The following is a 19,534-nucleotide window of genomic DNA, read 5'->3' on the forward strand; positions in this document are numbered from 1 at the left end:
GGTGAAGTACCACGACAGGCTGTCTGGAAGCTGGGGAAAGAGAGAAGCTGGAGAAAGAGAGAAGCGTGGCTCAGTCCAAGTCCAAAAGCCTCAAAACCAGGGAAGCCAACAGCATAGCCCTTAGTCTGTGGCTGCAGGCCCAAGAGCCACTGGAAAGCAACTAGTGCAAGTTCCACAGTCCAAAGGCCAAAGAACCTGCAGGCTGATATCTAAGGGCAGAAGGAGAGGAAGCAAGTGTCCAGCATGGCACAGGAAGAGAGAGTGAGCAGACTCAGCAAGCAAGCTGCTTCTTCCCCCTTTTCTACCTGCCTTGTTCTAGCAGCCAAGTGGATGGTGTCCACCCACACTGAGGGTGGGTCTTCCTCTCCCAGTCCACTGACTCAAATGTCAGTCTCCTCTGGCAACACCCTCACAGACACACCCAGGAACAATGGTCCCTCAGGCCCCTGGGTGGCAGGCACAGGTGCCAGTAGTGGCTAGTGGAGTGGACTTCCCAGCCATCTAAGCATCCTTCAATCCAGTCAAGTTGACATCTAGTATTAACTATCACAAGTCAACCCCTTGTCAACTTGGCACCCATATGGTTTGGACGTCTGTCCCCACCCAATCTCATTTTGAAATGTGGTCTCCTATGTTGGAGGTGGGCCTAGTGGGAGGTGTTTAAGTCATGGGGCAGATCCCTCATGAATGGCTTGGTGCTGTCCTCATGATGAGATCTGGTCGTTTAAAAGAATGTGCCTCTCCCCTCTCTCTCTCTCTTGCTCCTGCTCTCACCATGTGATACGCTGGCTCCCTTTTGTCTTCCACCATGGTTGTAAGCTTCCTAATGTCGTCACCAGGAGCCAAGCAGATATTGGTGCCATGCCTGTACAGCTTTCAGAACCATGGGCCAAAATAGACCACCTTTCTTTATAAATTACCTAGTCTCAGATATTTCCTTATAGCAATGCAAGAACAGACTAACACACTGTCAGTGGCAGAGACTCCAAGCAGGTGGCTCTCAAGCTCTGGGAAACACAAACTTTGGCTCCCTTTGTCCTTGGGGCAGCCTTCCTTGTGCACTGCACACCCTGTTCCCTGGGTGTAATACACTGCTTGAGCTAGAGTACTGGGGACCTGGCTACATGCCGGGTTCAGTTGGCATTGTGATACTGCAGCTGTCTGGGTTCATGTAGAGGGATGTCAGCAGGGCTTCAGGGATGTGGAGATGCAGGGGCTATTGGGCCCTAGGCAGGAGGTAGTCTGGTGGCTGCTGGGCTCTCAAAATGGTGCTGTGCTGCAGCTGCTTTGGTCTCAGTGGCTGTGTAAGGCTCCTGGAAAACTCTTTCTCTGAAACAGTCATCACATGGACTCTAGACAGTCCCTATACTGGTCTCAGGGCCTGCAAAGGCCGAGGAACTCTCCTGTAGCTAGGATTGCAGAAGTTGAATGTGGACCACTGGGGATCTCTTACCTTTTCCCTCTAATGGAGAGTTCCTCCTGGAGGGGTATTGCCCTATAATTTTCTTTTCTTGTAATGTCTAGTTTTAGTATCAGAATACTAAATACTTGCCATATAGAGAACCACTAGGATTTTCCCCCTACCTGTTTGATTTTCTGGCTAAGTTTGTGTAGAAGTGGCATAATTTCTTCCTTAAATGTGGGACTGAATTCACCAGGGAAACTGTATTGCCTGGAAATTTCTTTGTGGTAAGGTTTTTAATTAAAAATTTAATTTATGAATGTTATTTTATATATATTAATTTCTTTAATAGATGTAATAGGGCTACTCAGGATATATGCTAAAGGTAATAAGTTGATCGTACCTTTCAAACAATGTGCCCAATTTATCAAAGTTGTCAAATATATTGACATAAAGTTATTCATAACGTTCCCTTGTTACATAATGTCTTTAGCATCTGTATTGATGTCCCCTCACTTATTCCTGAAATTGAATATTTGTGTCTTCTCTTCTTTTTGTTGTAACAGTCTGGATAGAGATCTATACATTTTTTGGTTTTCTAAAAGACCCAGCTTTTGATTTCATTGGGTTTTATGCTATCATTTTTCTGGTTTTTTGAAAATTTTCATTTGATTCTGCTTTTTTAAATATTGTTTCCTTTCTTCTGCTAACTTTAGGCTTATGTTGCTATCTTCTTTCTAATTTCATGAGGTGAACTTTGGGTCATTGATTTGAGATCTTGTCTTTTTCTATTATAATGATCAGTTAGTGCTCTGCACTTCGCTCTAAGCACTGTTTCCACTGCATCAAACTGATTTTTATATATTGTGTTTTCATTTTCAGTCAGCTCAAAATACATTCTAATGTCCCTTTTGATGTCTTCTTTGACCTATGGATTATTTTTATATATGTAAATATATTTTAATGTTTTGTATTTTGAGATGGAGTCTCGCTCTGTTGCCCAAGCTGGAGTGCAATAGCCTGATCTTGGCTCACTGCAGTCTCCGCCTCCCGGGTTCAAGCGTTTCTCCTGCTCAGCCTCTCGAGCAGCTGGGATTACAGGCGTTCGCCACCATGCCTGGCTAATTTTTGTATTTTTGGTAGAGGCGGGGTTCCGCCGTGTTGGCCAGGCTGGTCTTGAACTCCTAACCTCAGGTGATCTGCCCACATTGGCCTCCCAAAGTGCTTGGATGACAGGCATGAGCCACCGTGCCCGGCCAACTCATGGGTTATTTAAAGTATATTTTAGTTTCCAGGTATGTAGAGCTCTTCCAGATACCGTTTTCTTACTGACTTCTCAGATAAATCCGTTGTGACCAAAGAACAAATTTTATGTTATTTGACTCCTTTTAATTTTTTTCTTTTTTGAGACAAAGTCTCGCTCTGTTGCCCAGGCTCGAGTGCAGTGGCGCAATCACAGCTCACTGCCCAACCTCCCAGGCTCAAGCAATCCTTCCACCTCTGCCTCCCTGGTAATTGGGACTGTAGGTGCACACCATCAGGCCCAGTTAATTTTTGTATTTTTTGTAGAGACGAAGTTTCACCATGTTGCCCAGGCTAGTCTTGGGCTTCTGGCCTCAAGCAATCCTCCCTTCTTGGCCTCCCAAAGTGCTGGGATTACTGGTGTTAACCACTGTGCCCAACCAACTCCTTCTAAATTTATTGAGACTTGTTCTATGGCTCAGAATATGGTCTATCTTGGTAAATGATATGTGTGCAATACAATAGTAGAATGTGTATTCTACTATTGTGTGAGTAGAGTAGTCTACAAATATCAGTCAAGTCAGGTTGGTTGATAGTGTTATCAGATCTTCCATGTACTTATGGATTTTCTCTCTACTTCTATACATGATCAATAGAGGAGTGCTGAAATCTCCAACTATAACTGTAGATATGTCTATTTCTGCTTGCAGAGCTATCAGTTTTTGCTTCATGTACTTTGAGGCTCTGGTTTTAATTGCATGAATGTTAGGACTATTATGTCTTTTTGAAGAACGGATCCCTTTATCATTATAAATGATTTCTTCATCCTTTTCTTTATTTCTTTATTTATTTTTTTTCTTTTTCGAGACAGTTTTGCTCTGTCACCCAGGCTAGCGTGCAGTGGTGTGATCGTAGTTCTCCTCAGCCTTGAACTCCTCGGCTCAAGTGGTCCTCCCACCTAAAACTTCCTGAGTAGCTGGGACCACAGGTGTGCACTACCATGCCCAGCTAATTTTTAAAACTTGTGTGTAGGTAAAAACAAGGTCTCGCTATGTTGCCCGGGCTGGTCTCCAACTCCTGGCCTCAAGCAATCCCCCTACATGATCCTCCTAAAGTGGTGAGATTATAGGCGTGAGCCACTGTGCCCATCCTTTTTCATCATTTTTTAAAAATAGTTAATTTGGCTTAAATAGAATGATTCTTAAACTATTGCTATCTGCCTTCAAGTAATATTTTACCGCCTACATATGCTGTACTTGTATGTCTCTTCTCCCAGCCTTTGCACTACTGTTGGCATACATCTTACTTCTGTGATTGAATATAAGCCCATGATATGTCAGGGGTTTTTGTTGTGTTTTGTTTTTTTTTGCTTTAAACAATTAACTGTTGTTTAAGGTGATTTTTTAAAGTAACAAAAAATTGTTTATATTTACACACATATTTACTATTACCAGTGCTCTTCATTCATTTGTACGGATACAATCTGTATCTGGCATCATTTTCCTGTTGTTGAAGGGCTTTTTAAAACTATTTTTTGTAGCCAGGCATGGTGGCTCACACCAGTAATCCCAGCAGTTTGGGAGGTCAAGGTGAGCGGATCACCTGAGGTCAGGAGTTTGAGACTATCTGGCCAACATGGTGAAACCCCGTGTCTACTAAAAATACAAAAATTAGCTGGGCGCTCGTAATCCCCGCGAGTCAGGAGGCTGAGGCAGGAAGATTGCTTGAACCCAGGAGGCAGAGGTTGCAGTGAGCTGAGATCGCTCCACTGCACTCCAGCCCGGGCGACAGTGCAAGACTCCATCTCAAAAACAAAAAACAAAAACCCAAAACTATTTTCTGTGATTCAATTCTACTGGGGATGTGTTCTTTTAGCTTTTTATGTCTGAAAAAAAGCCTTCATTTTGTAAAGATAGTTTTGCAGAGTATATAATTATATACTGACAGTTTTTTCCCAGTACTTTAAAGATGCTGTTGAAATCTGGTTTGCGTTGTGCCTGACAAGAAGTTGGCTGTCATTCTTCTGTATTTTTCTACAAATAAAATTTTCCTTGCCCTATTCCCAGCTGTTTTCAAATTTTTTAAAAAATCTGGCCAACATGATAAAACTCCATCTCTACTAAAAATACAAAAATTAGCTGGGCATGATAGCATGTGCCTGTAGTCCCAGCTACTCGGGAGGCTGAGGCAGGAGAATTGCTTGAATCCAGGAGGTGGAGGTTGCAGTGAGCCAAGATCGCACCACTGCACTCCAGCCTGGCGACAGAGCAGGACTCTCTCTCTCTCTCTCCCCCCCCCCATATATATATATAGTTTTTAATCATTTTTGTATGATCAACCTTTATGTAGTTTTCTTAATTTTTCTTTTGTTAAAGTACGTTGTGCCTTATGGCTCTGCAAGTTTGTAGTTTACATTTGGAAAATTTGAGCCATTATTTCTTTAAATATTTTTTCTGTTCCCTCTTCTCACCATCAAGGGTTTTAATTCCATGTGTTTTAGGCCACATTAGGTTGTCTCATAACCCATAACTCACTGATGTTCTGGGCTTTTTTTTCTTTAACTCTTTTCTTCTTGTGTTTCATTTCAAAGACTTTCTATCACTATATCTTAAAATTCACTAATGTTTTGGTTCTGCGGTATCTGATATAACATTAATCCCTTTGAGTGTATTTTTCATCTCAGACATTGTAGTTTGTGTCTGTAGAAGTTTGATCTGGGTCTTTTCTCTATTTTTCATATCTCTCCTAAATGTACTCATGTTTTCTCTACCTTCTTGGACAATAAAATATGGGTATAATAACTTTTAAAATAACTTTATCTACTAATTCTATCATCTGATCATTTCTAATACTGTCTCTATTTATTTTTTTAAGTTTTATTTTTATTTATTTATTTATTTGAGACAGAGTCTTGCTCTATCGCCCAGGCTGGAGTGCAGTGACGTGATCGTGGCTCACTGCAACCTCTGCTTCCTGGGTTCAAGCAATTCTTGGCTTCCCAAGTAGCTGAGATTGTAGGCACGTGCCACCATACCTGGCCAATTTTTTTTAGTATTTTTAGTAGAGATGGGGTTTCACCAGGTTGGCCAGGCTGGTCTCGAACTCCTGACCTCAGGTGATTCCCCAACCTCAGCCTCCCAAAGTGCTGGGATTACAGGTGTGAGCCACTACACCCAATCTTTTATAAGCATATAGACCATTGCTTCCTGCTTCTTTGCATGCCTAGTAATTCTTCATTGAATGCCAGACATTGTCAATTGTACCTCATTTGGTTTTGAGTATTCTGGAGACACTTGTGTGTACACTTAAATTCTGAGCTTTGTTCTGGAACACAGTTAAGTTACTTAGAAGTGGTTTGACCCTTTGGAGGCTTGCTTTTAATTGTTGTAGGGCAGGACCAATGCAGCCTTTAGTCGAGGACTAATATGGCTCCACTATTGAAATAATACCTTCTGAGTAGTCTATCTGATGGCTTGTGTATTATGAGAGTTTTCCACTCTGGCGATTATTCTCAGCACTGCTTGATCTTTAGAGATTGTTCTGCCCACTTCAATCTGCTATGATTTCCCTCCCATTTCAAGTAGTTTTATCACACCTGTGTGCTAATCAGTGCCTCAGCTGAAGGCCCAAGTGGGGCTTTCTCAAGTGGGAAGATCTCTGGAGCTTTTTCTCTGTGCAGCTCTCTCCTCTTTGGCACTCTGCTGGCCAAATCTAATCCCTGTGGTCTCCCTGAGCTTCTAACTTCATCTTCTCAGCTCATGGAGACCACCAGCCTTCTCCTTCTCCCTTTCTCTGACTTGAAGTCCAGAAACTCTTTCCAGGAGTAATCTGAAGTAACTATAGAGCCCATCTCACTTGTTTCCCACCTGAGGGATCCGTGTCCTGCACTGTCTGTTGTTCAATGTCTGAAAACCATTGTCTCATATATTCCTTTCAAGTTTAAAATTGCTTAAAATGGGAGGCTAAATCCAATCCGTTACTCCAAGTTGATTGAAAGCGGAAGTACCCAAAACATTAATAACATTCTAATTTTTAATGGATTTCCTTATCTGCCTGCAAACCCACATTACAGCATATCTCCAAAAGGGCAAAGACCTTGCTTATACTATTCTCTATGGTAATCACCAGCATTCAGCATAATACCTGGCACACAGTAAATGCTTAACAAATACCTTCTGAATTAATGTTATAAAGTATTTGTGCCAGAGGGCTTTACAGTTTGGAGAGACCTGTAGACCAAAAACTAGAAGGTGAATATGAAACTAGTGTCCTTTTTTCTTTTACAACCTTCTTTACTTATGCTTCCATTTGTATTTTTAACTTTTTATTTTGAAACAATTATAGATTCGTAGGAGGTTTCAAACATACATATACAAGAACCCTTAGTTTCAGCATTCCTGAATGGTAACATCTTGCCTAACTTGAATATACCATCCAAACCAAGAAATTGACACTGGTACAATCCAGAGAGCTTATTCAGACTTCACCATTTATGCACGCACTCATCCGTATGTGTATAGTTCTATGCAATTTTATGAGATGTGTAGCCTTGCATAACCATGACAATCAGATCCTCAGCTGAATCATTGCGTAAGACACACTTATGTTACCCCTTTATACACTCATTTCCTCCCCCCATCCCTAACCCCTGGCAACCACAAATCTGTTCCACATGTCTTTAATTATGCTATTTCATGAATGCTACATAAGTGAAATTATGCAGTTTGTCCTTCTGAGATTAGCTTTTTTTTTTTTTTCACTCAGCGTAATTTTTTTGAGGTTTATCCAAATTGTTGCATGTATTGATCTTTCCTTCCTTTTCATTGCTGAGTAGTCTTCCATAATATGAGTCTATGCAGTGTGTTTAACCATTCATCCACTAAAGGACAAATGTGTAATTTCCAGTTTGGGGCTATTATGAATAAAGCTACTTTGAACATACATGTACTATGGGAAATAAATCTTCATTTCTCTGGGATAATTACCCAAGGATGAAATTGCTAGGACATATGGTAAGTCAGTTTTAAGGTTTTTTTTTTTTGTTTGTTTGTTTGTTTTTATTCTTTTGAGACGGAGTCTCGCTCTGTCGCCCAGGCTGGAGTACAGTGGCCGGATCTCAGTTCACTGCAAGCTCCACCTCCCGGGTTCCCGCCATTCTTCTGCCTCAGCCTCCCGGGTAGCTAGGACTACAGACGCCCGCCACCTCGCCCGGCTAGTTTTTTGTATTTTTTAGTAGAGACGGGGTTTCACCGTGTTAGCCAGGATGGTCTCGATCTCCTGACCTCGTGATCCACCCGTCTCGGCCTCCCAAAGTGCTGGGATTACAGGCTTGAGCCACCGCGCCCCGTCCAGTTTTAAGTTTTGACAGGAACTGCCAAACAATTTTCCAGAGTGGCTGAAACCTTTTGTATTTCCACCACCAATTTATGAGTGGTCTAGTTTCTCCACATCCTCACTAGCATTTGGTGTTATCACTATTCTTCCTTTTTTTTTTTTTTTTTTTTTTTTTTTTTGCCATTGTGATAAGTATGTAGTGCTATATCATTGTAGTACTAGTTTGTATTTCTCTAATGGGTAATGAGTGTTGACCATCCTTTTGTGTGTTTATTTGCTATCTATATAGCCTCTTGGTGAAATTTCTATGCACGCCTTTTGCTTATTTTCTAATTGGATAGGTTTTTTTTTTAATGTTGAGTTTTTTTGAGATTTTTATGTAGTCTAGATACAAGGCCTTTGCCAGATATGTGCTAAGCAAATATTTTTCCCAGTGTGTAGTTTGTCTTTTCATCCATTTAACAGGGTCTTTGGCCAAATTAAATGTTTTAATTTTGATGAGGTTAATTATCAATTTTCCCTCTTACAGTTTATACAATTGATGTTAAGCCTAAGAACTCTTTTCCTAATCTTATGTCCCCCAAATTTTCTGGGTGTTTTTTCTAGAAATTTTATAAACTTACATTTTAATTCTTTTAATTTTCAGCTCCTATGTCCAGTTAAGCCTCATATCTCTTTAATATTACCTAGATTACTTAGAGTACTTTTAGAGTACTTTTTGCTTTTTTGGATTTCATTTACTTCCCATTGCAATACAAGCATTACCCAAGCATCCTTTTATATGGGAATGGTATTGCATTTTTGAAAGATCAAAATTACCTCCTGTCTTGGGTGACTTTTCTTAATCTGCAGGACTTAGTCTCTTGGTCTGTTTGTAGCTTATTAAAAGACATGCTGACCCTGAAGGGTCAAATTGAAAAGCTGGAGGACCGGGGCCTTGACCTTGATCAAGGGACAAACACTGAGGTAAGCTAGAGACTTGGCAAAGACTGAGAGGCTGGGGATTTCTGTCACTTCTTCCCCTACCACCCTTCTATTGTTAATAGGCAATAACAAGAAGTAAGACTCATAAGCAGGAGTGCTCTCTGCTAGTCACTTCTGAGCACCCTTTTCCTGAGTAACACCACTTTTCTCTGATGACACAAAAAGCCTAGACTTTTCTACTTTACCTAGAAACTCAGTTACCAAGAAACTCAACCTTGATGCCACCTTAAGATGAGTGCCTTAATGGAGAATTGATTTTCTTAATCTTCGTATGTCAGCACCTAACAGCACAGAGAATACATCCAGGAAATAAAGATTTGTCAAGAACTGCATCCTTAGGGTGCAAGGAATCTACGTGTGTTTGTCTTGGATGCTCTATGAAGAGCTCTTGTGTTGGTTTTCACAATCTCTGAAGTTTTCCTGACGCTGTGTCTCCTCACATTTCTTAAAGACTCTTCTCAAATAAAGGTTTAATTTTCCATTTTCTTTCTTTTTTTCTTGAGACAGAGTCTCACTCTATTGCCCAGGCTGGAGTGCCATGGCACTATCTCGGCTCATTGCAATCTCTGTCTCCCAGGTTCAAGCAATTCTCATGCCTCAGCCTCCTGAGTAGCTGAGATTTTGGGCATGTGTCACCATGTCCAGCTAATTTTTGTGATTTTAGTAGAGATGGGGTTTCATCATGTTGGCCAGGCTGATCTCGAACTCCTGGTCTCAAGGAATCTGCCCACCTCAGCCTCCCAAAGTGCTGGGATTACAGGCGTGAGCCACCGCACCCAGCCTAATGTTCCATTTTCTTGTTAGTAATAGAATATTAGAGCTGAAAGGTAGAGATCAACTTGTGACACAAGTTAGATTTCAGAGTCCTGGCTGATAGTTTTTCTGCTTTGAAGAAAGGCCCCTGAAAAAGAAAAAAGTCTGTGTCTAACAACATCTTTTAACTGAAATTGCCAGCTTCAATTTTAACCCAAGCCCAATAGTTTAAATTGAATAGATTTTGGAAGCAGTAAAGGAGAAAAGTCTCTTTTATTAAAGGAAGGTATTATTTATTTGTACCTCTTACATATTAAAAGTCACCCACAGATCAGTGCAGATCTATTTCCTGGGAGAAAAATTACTTTTAACTGATATAGTCCAACATTTTGAGTCACAATCTTATTTTGCTTGAGTTGAAAGAGGTTTCTTTTTACTATCTTTGGTCTTTGGAAATTGCAAACTATAAAAAAGGGAAGAGGACAAAGGCCAAGAAATATTCTGCTTTAAAGAATTTCCTCCAAAATCCAGCTGTATTACAAAAATGTAGATTTCAGTAGCAGGTGAGGGGAGGGAGGGAGGAGTATCAAAAGACTGAGGAGAAAGAGAAACACACACATAAATGAAAATGAGATTTTTTTAAAGGGAGGAACTTGGAATAATATGCAAGAGGAAAGCATCACACACAGATATGGAAATTTTCTGTGCTGGGGATACACCGTTTTGTATACACATTAAAAACAACAAAAAAGCAAGCACAAGCTTAAAAACTAGAAACAATCCAAATATCCGCCAGTTGCCATATGGATAAGCTGCAGTACATGTACATGATGGATACTACTCAGCAATAAAAATGAACAAACTTCCGACTGACCCAACAACATGAATGAATCGCATGCATTATGCTAAGTGAAAGCAGCCAGATTCAGAAGACTACTTATGTACTTTGTGCTTCTGTTTATGTAACTCTGAAAAAGGCAAAATTGTAGGAACAGAAAATAGATTAGCAGTTAGTTACCCAGGTTTAGTGGAGGAAGGGGGACGTGGATTGACAAAGGGGTATAAGGAAATCTAGGGGCCGATGGAAATAGTCTATATCTTCTTATAGTGGTTATTACACAACAGAATGCATTTATCAAAATTCATAGAACTGTATACTTTGAAAAGTGAGTTTTACTGTATGTAAGTTATATCTCAATAAGTATGTCTTCAAAAAAAAATGGCACAAGTTCTGTCTCAAGAAGCCTACAGTCTGATGGAAAAGGCTACATAAAAACAAATGCAGTAATATATCTAAAGGTGCAGCTTTAAATATAATTGTTGGCTGAGTGTGGTGACTCACACCTGTAACCCTAGCACTTTGGGAGGCCAAGGGAGGAGGATCACTTGAGGCCAGGAGTTTGAGACCAACCACGGCAACATAGCGAGACCCCTATCTCTACAAAAAATTTAAAAATTTAGCCAGTCATGGTGGTTCATGCTGGTAGTCCCAGCTACTCGGGAGGCTGAGGTGGGAGGATCACCTCCTGAACTCAGGAGGTCAAGGCTGCAGTGAGCCGTGATCAGTGAGCCACTGTACTCCAGCCTGGGCAACAGAGTGAGACACTGCCTCAACAAACAAAGCAACCAACAAAAACCAAAAACAACAAAATAAATAAGTAAATTGTTACAGAAGCAAAGTTAGTAGCAATGGCTGTAGGCTTATTCTGGTGAAGGGAAAAGTGAAGATTGTTAGAAATAGGTACAGGAACAGCAGATAAAATGTGAGAAAATTAAAAGAGGAATAAGTTAATAAAATTAAAATCATATCACACATATTGGCTCACTTATTCTTCATAAAGAAATGGAATAACTAAGAAAGGCATGAAAAGGGTAGGAGGGAAAATTGGTAAACTTATTTTTCAAAAAAGCAAAACAGAAACAAAAGCATTTGAAAGAACTTCAAGCTACAGAAAAGGCTTTGAGGCCGGGCGCGGTGGCTCAAGCCTGTAATCCCAGCACTTTGGGAGGCCGAGACGGGTGGCTCACGAGGTCGGGAGATCGAGACCACGCTGGCCTACACGGTGAAACCTCGTCTCTGTTAAAAAATACAAAAAACTAGCCGGGAGAGATGGCGGGCGCCTTTAGTCCCAGCTACTCGGGAGGCTGAGGCAGGAGAATGGCGTAAACCCGGGAGGCGGAGCTTGCAGTGAGCCGAGATAGCGCCACTGCACTTCCGCCTGGGCGACAGAGCGAGACTCCGTCTCAAAAAAAAAAAGAAAAGGCTTTGAGGTGGCCTTTGGGTGTTATTTGGCCTAATATTGCTCAAGCCATGAAACTTTCTAAAATCTCCATGTGAATTTCTGGACTTTCGTTCAGAGACTGACCTTGTCCCAATTATCTTTGATAAAGGCTGTATGAAGATGTTTACTCTGTAAATAAACTAGGATACCACATAAAAGGTGATTGTCACAGCAGGTGGATCACTTGAGCCCCAGGAGTTTGAGACCAGCCTGGGAAGCATGGTGAAAACTTGTATCTACAAAAAAAAAAAAAAAAAAAAAAATCAGTGGCGTGTGCCTGTACTTTTACCTACTGGGGCAGCTGAGGTGGGGTTATCACCTGAGCCCAGGGAAGTCGAGGCTGTGGTGAGCCTCGAGATCGTGCCACTGCACTCCAGCTTGGGCAACAGAGTGAGACCTGGTCTCAAAAAAAAAAAAAATTCAGATGGCGGTTATAACTATGATGCATCTGATCTGGCTGCTCTTAAGAAAAACTGTTTGAGGAAAAAGCAGATATGGCAGATATGGTTATCTCTGGGTGAACAGTGGACAATCTCTGCACTTCCAAAAAATATTTGCTGCTGCTCAAAAGATTGGTTGGTATGACCCTAAAGTAACTCAAGTCTCCTATGCTGGATTTGATGTGTTGCTAGGGGAAGACAAGAAGTTTGACATAGTTCAGATGAAAGAGTTCATCTCATAGACCTGGAATAAGGACTAAAGTGATCCATGAACAAATTGAAAGAAAAAGTAAGAGACAAGATCTTAACTGCAGAGGAATTGAAGGCTGCTTAGACATCTGTTGCTTATGGCTATATCAAGTAAACTGAACTTTCCCATAACCGGTTGAGTGACAATATCTTCTCATTTGACAAAATGCTAGATGATAGAGGAAATACAGCTGCTTACTTTTTGCATGGTTTCACTAGAATCTGGCCACTATAGATGAACAGATGCTCTAAAAAGCTGCTTGATGGACCAAGATTATTTTGCACCATGAGAAGGAATGGAAACTAGACCAGTGCATTTTATGGCTCCCTGAGATACTGCAAAAAATTTTAGATGACTTACTTCTGCACAATCTTGTGGTTCTATATATGAGCAGTCAACTACTTTCACAGAGTTCTATGATAGCTGTTATTGTGTGGAGAAAGACTGACAAGACTGGAGAGGTATTTAAGGTGAACATGTGGTGTATGCTGCTGTGTGAAGCAGTAGATGCTGTCATGGCCAAGGGGTTCAATATCCCAGGACTAAAACCTGTCCAAAGGCTGTAAGCCTGCTTAGGTTGGAACAGTGTATGTTTTTACCTCAGTGGTCACTAGCATTGTTTGCTTTTTTTTTTTATAACCATGATATGAACACAAGAACGTTTGCCAATTGTGAAAAAAAAAATAACTCTTACAACTCAACAGCAAAAAGATAAACAACCCAGTTTGAAAAACAGGCAAATGACTTGGATACACATTTCTTCAAAGAAGACACACAAATGGTCAACAAGCACATGAAAAGATGTTCAGCATCATTGGTCATTAAAAAAACATAAATCAAAACCACAATGAACCACAGTGGGATACCACTTAACATCCAGTAAGATGACTACAGTAAAAAAGACAGACAATAACTAGCATTGGAGAGGATGTGGAGAAATTGGAACCCTCGTGTATCACTGGTGTGATTGTGAAATGGTGCGACCACTTTTGAAAACAATTTGGCAGTTTCTAAAACAGTTAAATGTAGAATTACCATATGATTCCACAATTCTACTCTTGGGTGTATACTCAAAAGAATTGAAGATGTATGTCCACACAAAAACCTGTACACAAATGTTCATGGCAGCATTATTCTTAATAGCCAAAAAGTAGAAACAATCCAAATGTCCGTTAATTGATGAATTGAAAAACAAAATACGGTGTAGCCACACAACGAAGTATTATTCAGTTGCAAAAAGAATGATGTACTGATACATACCACAACATGATCTTAGAAAACATTATGCTCAGTGAAAGACAGCCAGGCACGTAGGGATATCCAAATGATTCCATTTATATGCATGTTCAAAGTAGGAAAATCCATATAGATTCAAAGTAGATTCATGGTTGCCAGGCACAGAGTGTTGAGGAATAGCGAGGTGGTGACTGCTCCAGGGAATGGGGTTTCTTTTTGAGGTAATTCTATATTTAGAATTTCCTGGAATTAGATAGTGGTGCTGGCTGCACAGCCTTGTGAATAAACCAAAAGCCTCTGGATTGTACAATGTATAGGGTGAATTTTATAGTATGTGACTAATAACTCAGAACCAACCAACCAGACAAATAAGTAAATAGGTGAATGCCTTTCACTTATTGCTTTATTGTGTTATATGGGAGGATTATAATCAAGTTGAATTGCTCATCTTTTTCTCACATGATTACATTCTAGTTAAGATTGCCCAAAATTTTGCCCAATCTCTTGTTAGAGAACTGGAAACATGTTGGTTTAACTACAGCATATTTGTACACTAACATTTTGAGGAATTTTGCCTTATGGATTAATTCAATCATTATGAATCAGTTTTTGCTGGTTTTAGCTTCACAAGGTGGCCTTTTATTGATAATGTCCCCAGTCCTTCAGTTCCCTTTATGGTCATCCCCTATGTACTGACCATAAATAATGTGGAAATATTGGAAAAGATCAAAGGTTTTACACATAGCAAGGTTTGAAAATTAAATAAATAGTATTCAAAAGTTAAAAGAATATTTTTTCTTTACTAAAGATGTCTAAAATAAATAAAATTATTAGTGACACTTTTTTTGGTTCTGTACAGGTGATATGAAAAACCTTATTTTAATTTAGTTACCTATGATTTTTTTCCAAAGAAAAATGTCTGGACCTTTTAAAATGAATATCATGCTTAGTAATACAAAATTTAAATTTTTAAAAAATGTATTGATTTGTAAATAATCAAATGATTCATTAGTGTCCAGAAATAAATACAAATTTAACTGTACCAAGAGTATTTACTGTAGGACAGAAAAAACTAGATGAGTAGACTCTAAACATAAAGAAAAAATTAAACTAAAAACTAAGACAAAATAAAAGGAATGAAAGAATAAATGGAAGAAAGGAAAAAAGATAAAGAAAAATATCTGGTTATATTTGGGTGATGAGATTATAGTTTCTTAATTTCTCTGTTTTCCAAATTATCTTTGCTTTGGAAAATTTGTTTTACTTTCCAAAAACTTAATGTCAAGATGTGTTTCTTTGAAAAGGCCATAGTTTAGTATTTCCAAAGATGACTGGTTTTTTAATTTAGGAAGAACAGTGTTTATTTACTAGGTATGTCTTTGTAGTGAGTTGTTTTCCTTTTCATAAGAAAGAACAAATCTGCCTTTGGTGCTCCTTGAAGGCAGGACATATCTGCTTCCTGTTATCAGCTCTCTAAGCCCTTCCTAATACAGTATCTTAAGAATATTGGCTCTTTAATAAATGTGTGAAGTGAAAGCAATTATGTGTGTAACTGCCAAGTGATAGCCAGTGGGTATAATAGCAAGAAACTTGGCTCTGGTTTATAAAACCACTGAGTTAGGTCACAAAATCGATCCATGGCTAGCTTTATGCTCTAGATTTTCTCTTTTGATGTATTATAGATGGTAATTATCTCAGGTCATTGAATTATCTATGACATTTCTTCTTTGTGTTCTTCTAGATTTTCTACCCTAATCATATATTACATTTATAACTACAAAATAATAATGGAAGGACTTAGAATCATATAAATAAAATATGTCATAGGTGTAATCCAGAAGGAGGGGTCCTCAAGGATTTTAAAAAGCTTCTATTACTTTACAAATAAAAGTCTGGTGCCAGGACAAAAAGAGCTCTGAATTCCCTTTATCACATTATACTTTGTGTCCTGTGGATAATCTAACTGCCTGTGCCTTTATCTGCTCAAAAAGAGACATCGTATACCTCATGAGTGAGGTAAAGATTGCAATAACCTGCTAGGATGTGAGAAAGACATTTCAAATGAAAGAACCCCACAATATCCAGGGGTTTTATTGTTTCATGGCTATAGGATCTTGAAATTCCAATGCCAGACCTAGCATGGACATAAATAAGTGCTCCTCCATTCCAAGTTGCTGCTTTTACAAATGTAAACTGAAGTCAAGGGAAAATTACTTAGTTGAAGTTTTAGAGCTACCTGGGTGGAGGTGCCAGGAGCCTATCAATGTGATTATTTTCAGAATTTGGTTAACACAGATGTTTTCTCTCTTTGTAGGAAATGTGCACTGAGGATTTTCATCATGTTTTATGTCCTCACCGTCACTGGACTTTTATGTTACATACTATTTTTTGGTGCTACATTTCTCTTTGAAAGGGTGCTTCTGAGAATGCTTGGGTGCCGCACCACATGGGACCTACGGGAGATGATAGAGCCTTTCTTGAATTCGGAAGTGGAAGCCTTGTTACCCTCCTAAAGATACAGAAGTTACTGTCACCCTACTGGCTTTCTCCCCAGTAAGATTGTGGCTGTTCCTGTATTGTGGTGGCTAACTTATTTTTCATAAAATACTGTACAAGGTTTTTGTAAAGAACATTGTAATTACACAGAAGTTGATTAATCCTGGAAAAAAAATGAAAACAGCTTATCTTTACCCTTATGAGTCACAATGCCTTCTTGAATCATTCCACAGTTTGTTGAAAACATTTTCTTCAAACTACTAGCCTTCCTTCTCCCCCAACATGGGGTACATTGAGACGACAAAGTATCTCCCGTGGTTATCTTCTCCATTTTGACCTCTGATGTCTCAAAAAAGAAAGCATAAAATTCTTTCCCCTCCACTGTATCCAATTTTACTTCAATTGAATTGGAGCCCTATTTTGCAGACAGTTGGCATTTCTTGGATTTTCTCCTTAACATTTATTTCTACTTTTGATAATAGCACCCGAAGTTTCTTTGAAAGAACTATCCCCAACGGGCCTAATTATAGGCGGTCTTTCAGTCAGTGTCCCGTCTTCTTATTAATAAGAACTGGAAATAGGTTACATCAGACACTCTCTATAAGTGAGAATTTTAAGAAGAATCACACAAAAGAAGGAAATGATTGGAACTTCGATTTTGTAAACCACTCCATATCTTTTTCTACTTAAATTAGCCAGACTGGTTCTGCTGCTTACAATCAAAGGAAGTCTAACTGATACAGTAGAGAATTTTGAATGTCAGACTAGAGCGTTTTATCCCTAACTTTGTAGGTAATGGGAAAATGCTAACATTTATTTTTAATATAAAAAATAGTTATAATTAAAATGTGCAAAAGTAATATTGAGTAGAACCATAAAGAATAAATTAGAGTAGGAGGGCAGATGGAGTACAAGAGTGGTTAAAAAGCCATTCAGTGGTACAGGTGGGCCAAAGAGGTGGAGATGGAAATGCAAAGACCGTGAATGAAGCAGACATTATGAGGTTGAATTTTATGGTATTTGGTTGTGTAATGGACGAGGAGTTGGAAGGCTGGTGGCCAAGAGATATGGAATGAGGTCCCAGTTCTCCTCATATTTGACTGGATCTTGAGGATGAATAATATTTTCATGGCAGAGATGACAAAAAGGCATTTCAGAGAAAAGAAAAACCATGAGTAAAATTTAGAAGCCAGGAATATAAGACAAAGTTAGGAAAGCTGGTACAGCATAGAACTCACCATACCAGTTTGTACAGTCTTTAGAAACAAATTCTATGCCTCATTCATGTTTCTGGTCTCTGGAATAGTGATTCACAAATGCTGGCCCATTGATTGGATGCACCGGAATCTCTTGGGGAGATTTCTACATTAGAGACTTCCCCCATTCCCAGATATTTGGATTCAGTAGAGCTAATGCAGGATCCAGGAAGTTTATTTATTTATTTGAGACAGAGTTTCACTCTTGTCACCCAGGCTGGAGTGCAGTGGCGTGATCTTAGCTCATTGCAACCTCCACCCCCCAGGTTCAAGTGATTTTCCTGCCTCAGCTTCCGGAGTAGCTGGGATTACAGGCGCACACCACCATGCCCAGTTAGTTTTGTATTTTTAGTAGAAACGGAATTTCACCATGTTGACCAGACTGGTTTCAAACTCCTGACCTCAGGTGATCTGCCCTCCTTGGCCTCCCAAAGTGCTGGGATTACAGGTGTGACCCACCATGCCCAGCCCAGGATCTTTATTTTTAAAAATAAAAATTCAAATTGGGTAACCAATGCCTTGATACACTGTAGGAAAATGCAGTGCACATAGTTTGTATGGACTTGATAAATACCCGTTGAAGTAAATTAAACTATGTGGTTCTTATCTTTGCAGCCTCCCTATCACCTCGCCTCAGTGCTATATTCAGTATTTATCTGTTCAATAATTTCAATCACAGCCATTTTTCCAATGCCCCCATCTTCCCACACCCTTGAAATAATTTTCAACCCCTTTACTATCTTATTTTTATGTTGCAGCAATCACTGGGCCATGCCAATTTCTTCTACAGATATTTTTCTTAGATCAGCCCTGTTATTTGCATTTATATTGTTACCATTTTTAATAGGTCTTGCCATAGAGATGGATCACTGTTAGCTTAATCCAGCCTGTTGTTTCTACTTCCGTGGATTGCCATTATGTACACAGCTGCTGAAAAGAATGGACTCCAGTCATCACTTTTATCCTGATACTCTGTAGCCAGAAAACTAGGCATATTGGTTGCCAGAAATATGCAATTTGTTTTCAAGTGGTTGTCAAACTGTGATATTTAACAGAATTCTAAAAAGAGGCATTTAATTATACATTTGTCTCAACATCACCTCCAGAAGTTCTGATTCTTTAAATCTGGAGTGAATCTCTGATACCCTGTATTTTAATAGATTCCCCTAACAATTCTTATGACTCAAAGTTTAAGAACACCATGCTCTATGGGCAAAAGATACCTGGGATTACAGATTAGCTGAGATCCCATACAAGGTTAATCAAGGTTCTTTGGGAGCAGGGTAAAAGGGTGAGCATGAAGGAAGTTCCAGGACACACAGAAAGGCAAAAAGCCAAAAGCTCTGGGAGCAAAGACTAATATATTCAAAAGGTCTCGTGATAGAGACTATGCTGACAGATCTTAAAAAGTCACAGTTATCTTGTTTACAGATACAAGGACTATTTAGACAAATTTATAGACAGAACTTGGTGTATGGTTTTTATAATCATCAGGTAAGTTCCCATAACTAGAAACAGTACTGGCTGATTTACCTGTAAATCCCAAAAAGAAGTAGTGAGTTTAATAAAGCTTAAAATCTTGTGATAGTCACATAACACTAATGACAAAGTAAGTTAGAGAACTAGATTGTTTTAAAGAATAAATTAATATTTTACTAACTTCCAAGACATATTCAATTAGGATTTTGACTAAGATGGAATACTTTTCCTTGGGGGATGAATATCTTTGAAGTGGGAATGTTAATATTTTCACATCAATTTGTTTTCAATTCGTCAGCATCTCAAGCTGGAAAGCTGGAAGTCACAGTACTCTATTGAGAGAGGGAAACATTTAGTAAAGTACTGAAATATTAAGAGGG

General features: G+C 39.3%; 1 protein-coding gene across 1 annotated transcript in view; it reads left to right on the forward strand.

Moving 5' to 3' along the window:
• SMCO2 (single-pass membrane protein with coiled-coil domains 2) overlaps nucleotides 1-16,436 on the forward strand; it is a 79,272-nt gene extending 62,836 nt beyond the window's left edge. Inside the window, 3 exon segments of the mRNA XM_031936336.1 lie at nucleotides 8,857-8,944; nucleotides 10,247-10,278; nucleotides 16,238-16,436. Coding sequence (XP_031792196.1) covers nucleotides 8,857-8,944; nucleotides 10,247-10,278; nucleotides 16,238-16,436 — 319 coding nt within the window.
• Nucleotides 16,437-19,534: the final 3,098 nt, after the last annotated feature.

This window comes from Piliocolobus tephrosceles, chromosome 10, assembly GCF_002776525.5.
Source record: "Piliocolobus tephrosceles isolate RC106 chromosome 10, ASM277652v3, whole genome shotgun sequence".
In the NCBI taxonomy this organism is placed as follows: Eukaryota; Metazoa; Chordata; class Mammalia; order Primates; family Cercopithecidae; genus Piliocolobus; species Piliocolobus tephrosceles.